At 36.1% G+C, this 10,377-nt stretch overlaps 2 protein-coding genes across 2 annotated transcripts in view; one reads left to right on the plus strand and one right to left on the minus strand.

Annotated features, from left to right (window-relative positions):
• Positions 1-5,599, minus strand: part of SLK (STE20 like kinase) — a 42,171-nt gene extending 36,572 nt beyond the window's left edge. Inside the window, exons 1-2 of the mRNA XM_015812788.1 lie at positions 5,395-5,599; positions 4,278-5,069 (exon numbers count right to left, since the gene is read on the minus strand). Of these exons, the coding sequence (XP_015668274.1) occupies positions 4,278-4,427 (150 nt within the window). The 5' untranslated portion in view covers positions 4,428-5,069; positions 5,395-5,599. The remainder of the gene's footprint in view (positions 1-4,277; positions 5,070-5,394) is intronic.
• A 270-nt stretch (positions 5,600-5,869) lies between these two features.
• STN1 (STN1 subunit of CST complex) overlaps positions 5,870-10,377 on the plus strand; it is a 23,553-nt gene continuing 19,045 nt past the window's right edge. The window contains exon 1 of the mRNA XM_015812789.1: positions 5,870-5,933. The gene's annotated coding sequence lies outside the window, so the exon portion shown is untranslated. The remainder of the gene's footprint in view (positions 5,934-10,377) is intronic.

The raw sequence follows: 10,377 nt of genomic DNA on the forward strand, positions 1-10,377 counted from the left end.
CGTGTGCGCTTCAAGGTGTTGATTATCATCTTTAAAGCGCGCCATGGCATCGGACCTGGTTATCTCCGAGACCGCCTTCTGCCACAGATTACCTCTCATCGGCCGATACGCTCCCACAGAGAGGGTCTCCTCAGGGTGCCGTCAGTCAGACAGTGCCGGCTGGCGACCCCCAGGGGGAGGGCCTTCTCTGTTGGAGCCCTCTCCCTATGGAACGAATTACCCCCAGAGATCCGGGTCATTCCGGATCTCCCCTCCTTCCGCCGCGCCCTCAAGACATGGCTATTCCAGCTAGCGGGACTGGCCTAAGGGATATTTTAATTTGATTTTAATTTGATTTTAATTTGGTTTTTAACATAATTTTAAAAAGAAACAGCAAAAAATCAATATTTCATTTTAATTGTATTTTAAACTTAGTATTTTGTATGGTTTGTCTGTTTTTTAACTTGCTGTAAGCCGCCCTGAGTCCGCTAGGAGAAGGGCGGGGTATAAATTGAATAAAACCTAAAACCTAAATGTACTATATCAATCAATAATACTTCAACAACCAATCTCCTGACCAGCAGATAGAACCAGAGCGTGCTTGCCTTCATTCTTGCTGTCCCAGGCTACAAATAACCAAAAATGAAAGCTCCTTCTGGAATGGAAGTTTAAGCAACCAGCATGGTCCTACTCTTCTTTTGTCTATTAGATGGGGTTAGATTAGTCTCCTGCTTATCATTTATTCTCTATGAAAGAGATAAAAACTTCCAGACACCATTCACTCCACTGCCATTGTAAAGATATAGTATGTTTCTTCTCAGCTCTGTAGAGCAGAACCAGAATGATACACAAAAATAAATTTGAAGACATTTCTGTCGATAATATCAACAAAATCAATGTTTATTTTTGGCCATAATGACATGCAATCTTCAAACTTCTACCCTAGCCCATAGATATTAGTATATGCAACTCAAAAGTTAGAACAATACCTACCAATTCAGATAGAGTATCATTTATCTACAAACAATATGCACCTTCTTAAAGACCATATTTATTGCAGTATAGTCTTTCATGCGTTACAACTCCTTTTGTCAGATGCAACCTATCTGCTTTGGATCATCTATCACAGGCAACTGTCTTTGTAACTGAACTGTTTATTCTTAAATGTTAGCTGACAAATAAAGCTATCATGATTCAGATTTGCTAGTTCTGAGGAAAAGAAATAATTGAAGATTTGGTGACTCCATAGCAAATATTTATCATACAAACTTCATGTCTGTAATATGATCATCAAGAATAATATTTCTTATTCTAATGAAATTATTATAAAACAGTCTCAAGTCTTGGGAGAAATATTGTTATATTTATAAAAGTTTATTCTGCTGTAGTTTTAGTTTAACTTTTGTACGGGCAATGGTTTTTGATAATAAAAAGATGATATTATATGTATATGTCATAAAAATCAAATACTTTAGCTAAGAAAAAGACAATATAATACAGTATACAGTAGTAAACATACAGCATTCTTACAGTTGTAAGAATAAAACGACAAGGTTAACTATAAAGCTGTAAACAAAAACAGATACTTTATACTAAATCAGATAATTTTTTTATTTACCTCCTATGGTCAGCAATTTCCATGATTTCAACAGGTTATTATCATACAAAGAAAAAGAAACCAAAGCAGAATCTTTTCTAAATAAAAATATTTTTAGTATAATATAAACATTTTATTTAATTCATACTGCTGCTACTTCTGTTCAGTTAGTCAATCCACTTCGAATTATTTTGGAACAGCTTCCATATTATTATCAAATGGGCTTTAGAATGGCAACTTGACTTCAGTTCTTTCTTCTCCTAAATGCATCTCACCAGAACTCCAGAGCAACTTTTACAAATAGAGATGAGCAAGGGTACAGAATGAAGAAGAATGAAGGAAACTGTTTTATGCAATTCCTTTCAATTTATTAAATATATCACTCCCACTGAAGCAAACAATGTCGTAAACATGTCCCCAATTAAACATATTAAGAAAAAAATCCAATTTATTCTTTAAATATTGCACAATATCACAAGTTCCAAAAGATGAATTCTTATAGTCAGGGAACTGTCCTTAAAATATTGCCTGAGAATATATCCAGTATAAAAATGAACTGGAAGGAAGCAAAAAGTCCTTCTTAGAAGAGAAGCCCATTAAAGCAAAAGGTAAAGATGCAAAGTACACATATTGCTTCCTCCTTTTTTAAATAAATGTTTGAGGTAGATAAGATTTAATTTATACCTTGAAAAAGATGACTGCTGCATAAAAGAATGGGTGGAACCAGCATGTATGTGTGAGTTGACACACAGAATATATTCAAATATGAAAATAAGACATCAGAGTTATTCAATATGTGCCTGGAATATAAGTGACTAATATAAGAATACAGTACAAGAGCCAACTTGCCTACCATGCCTCCTACATCTGTGGAATTAAAACAAAAGCAACAATTGCATTCATTGGACTGAACCACAGTGCTATAAATATTGCCATTCCACAAAGTTATGCTCACGATAATTCAGAATTTCCATTTGTAATTCAAATCTAAGATTAGACATTGACAGTGAGCAGCTTTATGATTGACATGCACAAACTGCTGTCCAAATAATGACTGAAGTAGAAACAAAATCACCAGCATAAAAAAATGAAATCACAAAACTGATCATACATATTTAATTATTAAAAGTAGATTATTTGAAGCAAAATTTGTTAGCTATACCTGCCAGCTTAAAAAACTCTTCCTGAGGAATATGGGTCAGGCTCTAAGTTACCCTAATTCAATTAACACTGTCAATGGTCCATCATCCCACCCCCATTGCATCTTCAGTCACTTTCAACAAGGTTCTGGAGTTTCCAATGGACTCAGAAGCCTGCAGGGAGTGGATCAAAATCTTTCCTTACATTAAGTGAACTTTGTTCTGCTAAAAATTTGCCACATTTTAAGCTGTTGATTATGAAATCCAAACAATGACAAAAGTTTCACATTTTAAAAACTGTCAGTTTAATATTAAGTATTTTTTCCCTAATAGATTTTTTAAAAAGTATTTACTGTAGAAAAAGCTTAGTATAGTTTAAAAAAAACTATATTAGTCATAGCATAGATAGGCCACCTGAAGTTTTAGTCACTGATCAAGTTAGCTAGTAAGCAGTAAATAAATTACTAGCTTCTTATTGACATTAATGGAATAAAATAAAACAGCTTAGTATCACTAACTGGCAGCTAATCACCAGATCAAATGATTGGAAGGGTGAAACTGCTGGGTTATGTTTATGGAAACAGGAAAAGTTTAATGAGATGAAGAAGGCATGCATATATACATGGCAATTTGTAACACTGAAAGAGCAGCCCATTAATTCATGGGATTCAAACATTTGACATATAAATAGTTAATCTTTGTTCATATCATCATCAATGACCCAATTATGAATCTAACATTCTAGGAGTATCCAGGAAACACATGAGGAAAGCCTATCTCACATCATAAATTAGACTACAATTCTAAATATACTTCATTTCCCACACTTTGAAGGAAAGGAACAATATTAAATAAGAGTCATTGGGAATCAGGGCTATTATATAATAATTGGTCTTGATGAAATTCCTATGTTGAGACTTGCTCACCACTCTCTATAAAACAGCAGTGGAAGATTCCAAAATTATTGAAGTCGTAATATTTTTAGAATTTGTTTTCTAAATATATTTTCAGTATCAAACTGAAGCCTTTAGGGCAGGCATGTCAAACTCACGATGTCATGTGACGTCGCGTGACATATCGCGACTTTTTCCCCATTGCTGGCAATGGGGTAGTTGCAGTTTCATCGTGACGCATCCGGCCCGCAGTTTGACATGCCTGCTTTAGGGTGAAGAAAATCATGTATTATATGAAAAATCCAAACTACCACTTAATTGAAATGTGTGAACTTTTATCTATAGACAGCCCCACACATTTCTATTTTTAATGAGCACAGACAGTAGAAAAAAGACAAAAAATAACTTTGCAATACTTAGTGAAGGAGAAGGGTCTATGTTCCAAGAACTTTTTTCAGTTTGCTTATTCTAAGCAGTGATTAAAAACTGACTTATCACTAATTTTGATAGCTACTTACATTCAAGAGAAATCCGTTATTTTACTATATCATGTAAAAATAGCCCAACACGCATTATTCTATGGATTATGAATTTTTATAGTGTTTTTAAATTCAGGGCCTAGAAAAATACAATTTACCAAAGCAGCATCAAATAAAAAGCATTTCTTACCTTAAATACTTTGCCAAAAGCTCCATCACCCAATTCTCCTATAATTTCCCAAAAGTCCTCTGGATTCAAATCTCTTTTGACATGCTCATACTGTTTCTTTTTCTTTTCACCACCCAACTTGAAGATCTTACGGAAGTTAAAGAAGGACATATTTGCCCTTTTTAGTTCAAAAACTATTTTAAAACTCTTCAGAAAAAAATAAAGCAGTTGTTCTCTCTGTTGTTTGGTCGAAAAGAAAAACAGTACAAAATTGTGACCTCTGTGCTATGTATCAGTAACGATGCTAAGAAAGGAGCAGACAAGAACAATTTGCAGTCTATATTTTCGATTCAGCACACAATAATCCAAGGTCAATCAGAGCCAGTAGCAGCCACATGCAGTTTCTCACATGCAGTTTCTCCTCAAGTTTATCACTGTAGGTTTAGCAACCTAATACTCATATAATTAGCACTAAGTTCTTCTAATCACTCAGTGCATATGACCAGGCTCCAGAGACACTATCCAAAAAGATGTGTTGATCGTTAACAGTCTGAAAGCTGAGGAGTGGAAAAAAAATGCCCACTTGATTCTTCACGATGAAGGATCCAATATTAAATGGCGAGCATGTGTGCAAAAAGCAGACAGCTGTATTCAAGTCCTGCCCCTTATTCAACAGCACAAGACTACTAACATCGCGTCAGATGCAACTCTCCTTTCCTTGGTGGTTGAAAACTTCAGCAATCCACGAGAACGGAAAATATGCATCTTCTTTCCTAGCCTAGCGCGAGAGACTTGCCTTCAAGAGCATTGTGTCTATTGGGAGAGAGGCAAGAGACAAGGTATAAGTGGAATAAGAAGATACTCAACAATTTTTTTACATATATATTAATTTTTTAATATGTATATTAAAAAGGAAATGAAAAGTTATTTCCTATGGAAAAATGGACTTACATGAAAAAGCCTCCTCCCCCCTCTTGTTTTTCCCCTCCCTCCCCTTCTTCGTTGGAGAAAGATGGAAGAAAAAATAGGTTGGGAGCAAAATAGTTTTTTTTTTAGGAAAAGCAGCAGCCCTCAATGGTGGAAGCTGCTTGTCTTTTCCAACAAATCGGGGAGGGAAAGAGGAGAATGAGAAACTCACCAGCCGAGACGGATTTTCGTCTCCCCGCGGCGGCAGAGGCGATGGGGAGGATGACGCCCGCAGCCTTAAGCGTTCTTACTTCCTGTGCCTCCCCCACTCCTTCAGACAGGGGGGCGGAGCACAGGAAGAAGGCTCGGTGGTCCTGCTTCCTTTGCCCCCCCTCCCTTGCTCTTGTTCTATCAAACGCTCTCTCGCGCGCGCGCGCGGGCGCGCACGCAAGCAAACGCCCCTAGAATGGCTCCCAGCGCTTTCGCCCACACCCCACGCGGCGCCGCCTCCTCCTCTCCCTAGCGAGCTACGCAGGCGCTCTGGCACTCCAGTTCCCTCGAATGCGTCTTTCCCCAAGCTTTCATCCTTTCGCTGTAATTCCCTCCTTCGGTTCTAACCACCGGATATTACCACAGCAAAAGGCGGGACAGGAAAAAAAAAAAAAAAAAAAAGATGAAATCTCTTCCGGTTTCTCTACGCTAGCTCGTCCTGTCCGAGACCGGGCCGCCTCCGTGAACAAGCCAATGAGAGCGCGCCGGTCCCTTTGGCGGGTAAGACAGGCCGTGTTTAGAATTGGGGTCAGAGGAGGGCTGGGCTGGGGGGTGACTAGGAGTGGAAGCGCGAGGAGGTCCTGATATGGTTTCCCCGCTGCCGAAAGCCGTGGTTTTTTTCGGTTTATTTAGGCGCTTCCTCTGTAACACGGCAGGACGAGAAAAGCAGAACAAAACGTTTAAACTGGTGTGCTGGGCTGGGAATTTGAGACTTAATGATCACTTTCTTTAAACTGAGAATGCTTGAATGAGTACAGTTAGTCGTGACAGTTTTGCCGGCAAATCTGCAGTTTAGCCCTCAGTACTCCCCTAGTGGAGCCACATAACAGGGGATAATGTTTCCTGTTATGAAAACGGGATTGAAAACATTAAAATCGGTTCGAGATGAAATACATTTTAACTTGCCAATGTTTACATGAAAAAGCGTGTCATATATACGTGTGAGTTATGGTAGTCATGAATAAAATCTTGTCTCGGATTGATGAAGCCGTGTATAAGAATTACATTAGCCTACAGGTAGTCCTCGACTTACAACAATTCATTTAGTGACCATTCAAAGTTACAATGGCACTAAAAACAGTGACTTATGACCGTTTTTCACAGTTACAACCTTTGCAGTATCCCCATGATCATGTGATCAAAATTCAGAGGCAGCTGGCAACTGGTTTATACTTATGACATTTGCAGTTTCCCAGGGTCATGTGATAATTTTTTGCAACCTTCTGACAAGCAAAGTCAATAGGGAAGCCAGATACACTTAACAGGTTACTAACTTATCAACTGAAGTGATTCACTTAACAACTGTGGCAAGAAATGTAAAATGGAATGAAACTCACTTAAATTCTCACTTAACAACATAAAGTTTGGGCTCAATTGTGGTCGTTCATCGAGGACTACCTGTATATACTTTTTAAAGAGCAAAAGCTCTTTGTGCCTGGATGTTGATTCAAAAGCAAGTGCTGCTGATCTCAAAAGTGCTTTGCTGGAGTAAATATAGTTTCAACCTTCATGAAACATTGTAACAATACTTTGGTTATTTAAAGGCTTACATTGAGCGAAAGGAATGTCCAAAGCTACTTATTCTAGAAGAACAATTATGGCTGCTGCTTCTATTCTTGGTCTAAAGCAAAAATGCTAGATTACTGTTATCACCTGTTTGCAAATGTCTATGAAGATTCTCAGCCATCCAGGTCATAGTTACCCCAAAGATGCTTTTTTCACGAGGCAACTGGACTTTGTTTTTTCTTTGAAGATGTTTCACTTCTCATCCAAGAAGCTTCTTCATGACACCTGTTTGGGACACCTGTTTGCAAATTCAGAGTAGTTTCATTGCTATTACTGATTTTGTTGTACACGTTGTATAGCTTCCCGTTTTTCACAAATAAGCTTATTAAATCCATGTCTTATAATTGAAATTCTTTCATTTTTATTTGAGAACTGGATATTTTTTTTCTGCTTTAGAGGTGTTTTTTTTTAAGCCTGAATTTTTGACTGCTACATTTCCCAGTTTATTCCTGAGCTTAGTTCTCTTATTAAATTCTGCTTACCCTTGGAGATGCCGGTTTCTTGATCTTGGAAAACATAGTTGTTCACAAGTTTCAGACTACTAAGGAGAATATTAAGTATTTGTCCATCTTTCTAAATAGACTTCCTTTTATAACTTATTCTGATTTCATAAGCATATTTTACTTTTAGTTTCAGTTTTATATTAATCTTGTACAGTTCCTGTACATGCTCATTTAGCTATCAATAAAAGAAGCCTCAATTTTTCATCTGTCTGCTCACTCTGATCTGGGAATCATTCTTCCTTCCTTCATGATAGAAATTTTTTTTTTAATGAAAATTGCCAGTACTATAATAATGATATGGCATTACCAGTGTTAATTTAAAAAATCTTAATAGTGTAGATAAATGTGCAGTTTTCTCTGAACAATTTAAGGAATCCAGCCAACTGAGAAATATGAAGTTGTAGAAGAAACTTCATAAGACTAGATTGCTGGGACATAAATGAGGAAAACAAACATCTTTGCTGACTTGCAAAAAGATGGGCAGTTTTTCATGTGAAGGCAGTAGAAAAAAACTTTTTGAATAAAAATATTATTATGCAGTTTTGTCCTATATACTGTTATGTATCATTTGCAGACAAAATAAATAATGTGAAATTGGGATAGTCCTGCTGCTTCATTATGAACATAGTTTCTTTTTCATTCAGTTTGATTTGATGAATCTCATTTGTTCACTCCTTTGGTAAAGTGATATTTTTTTTACAAATTAAGTTAGTCCAGATAGGTATTTAAAGCAGATCATATGGTACAGTAGCCTAATTTGAGTTCATGTTTGTGAATTCTATAACAAATTCATTCAACTGCTGTAGAAATTAGATTCTTGTATTAATACTGAAACTAAAAAAAACCAGTGGATTATATAACTATGCGGGGAACCAATTTAGGATCTCCTTCTTAAAAAGGAGTGAACTGATCCTGTTTTGCAGTTAGTAAGAGCCAAACTCCTGGATTATTGAAGATGGTTTAAATTAAAGCATACACTTTTTGTGTCTTTTTTCCCCCTGCAGTGGTGTTTTATATGTCAGTAAGGCATCAGTCTTATAGATACTTAGTTAAATTAAGCTCCACTAAATACAGTTGAACTCAAATGTCCAGAGGCTTGTTTAATAAGTGTATACAATGTTATTTTTTCTTGCATAGTAACAATAATTTTAATATTGTTTCTTTATAAGAAATAATACATTGTTTATCATTTTATGAAAATGGTAATTATAAGCAAAAATACTTTTAAAACCAGTGAAATTGATCTTTTAGGTCATAGAAAGTAAGCAGCTTATTACTAACTTGTCAGATAAAGCAATTAAATAGCCCTCCTAAAGATAAAATGTCAGCTTAATTGTAGTTGAACTTCATGTGATAAGCTCTTTTTGCAGAGATTATTAGGAACACAAACCTTCCTAGTGTTTTGATGAGGAAAGAGAATGAAACAGAATTTAAAATGGTGTAGTCTTAAAGTAGATGAGGCAAACATAGTTAGACATCAGTATATCTGAAATGTTCTCTGATATTTACATTAAAATTTCTCTTAAAGAACAGTTGGCTGGATAAACAGTAGTCTTAAGTAATTTTTATTAATATATGTTTGTGTATGCATACTATTTGAACTAGACTCAGCAAAGCAAACATGTACAGAATTTCTGAGCTTTTTAATTGTATTGTAAACTAAATCTTCACATGATTTCTCAAGAGTTAATCCTGTTGATCTCCTATTAAGGGTATTTGGGACTCTACTCTTAGTAATGCAATCATATTAAGATTGAGGTGTGTATCAGTTAGGCTCAATTGTGTTGCTATAATTTAAAATAGATTCTATTTTTGGTTTATATACTATATTTCTATATTGTTAAATTTTGGTGAGCTTGAATGCTACCTCTGCAAGAAAGACAGAAAATGTTATACCTGAAATGTATTAATTATTAATTAATAAAAAACATGTGAGACAGCTTATTAAATCCCTTAGTCAGAATCAATATTATCATATTAATATTAATTATTGTACTTTGGTACAGTAGATAGTATTACAGGCACATGTCAATGTACTATGCAGTATGGTTGATCAGTGCTTTGAATTGGAAGACAAAAGTTTTTCAGACAGCATGGGGTGAGCATGCAGCACCTGTTTTCTGTTTCTTAAAGTCTGAGTATGTTTCCTCAGGAGGAGAAAAGGTAGCTGTACAGTCATGTGCAAATTGGACTGTATGGCCCTCATAAAGTCCCAACGCACTCTTTGCCTCCAGATATGAAGTACTGTACAGATCTGTTCTGTGATAGGAGCAGAGGGTAGCTTGTAGGAGTTACTATAGGAGCTCCTGTGCAACTTTACTTCACATAATATCTCTGATTTCTTAAGTCTGATAGTGTTTCTTTTTTCTGTTGCTGAAAAATAAAACAAGCATGAATTATCCTGTCACTTCAAAGGGGTCAAAAGAAGATTGTGTAGCAAATACAGAACATGCTAAGGTTCAGCTAATTAAGAGAAAAACTTCCAGAGAATGAAACTACAGGAGCCCCGAGGATTCTCCGCGATCCAGGACGCCTTCGCTTCGGCGAAGCTAGAAGCCGCCGCCACCGCTGCAACTTAAAGTTAACTGTGAGTTTTATTTGTAAGCAGACGAACCAACCTTGGAAGTTTGTTTTTTATATTGGACTTTACTCTAACTTGGATAATAAGTTTTTCCCTGTACTTGTGTTGGTCTGAGGAAAAGTGAACTTAAAATGGCGATCGATTGATACTTTTCAGCAAGAAGTGAAAGTGATTTCCGGTTTGTAACTTTTGCTACTTTGAATTTGTGTATTACTTGTTTTGGCTGAATTGCCTACAAGATTTTTTTTACAACTGGAAATTTACTGTTAATATGGCTCTGACAAAAATTGTGCCT

This window comes from Protobothrops mucrosquamatus, unplaced genomic scaffold (genome assembly GCF_001527695.2).
Source record: "Protobothrops mucrosquamatus isolate PMUCROS unplaced genomic scaffold, P.Mucros_1.0 scaffold110, whole genome shotgun sequence".
Taxonomy (NCBI): domain Eukaryota; kingdom Metazoa; phylum Chordata; class Lepidosauria; order Squamata; family Viperidae; genus Protobothrops; species Protobothrops mucrosquamatus.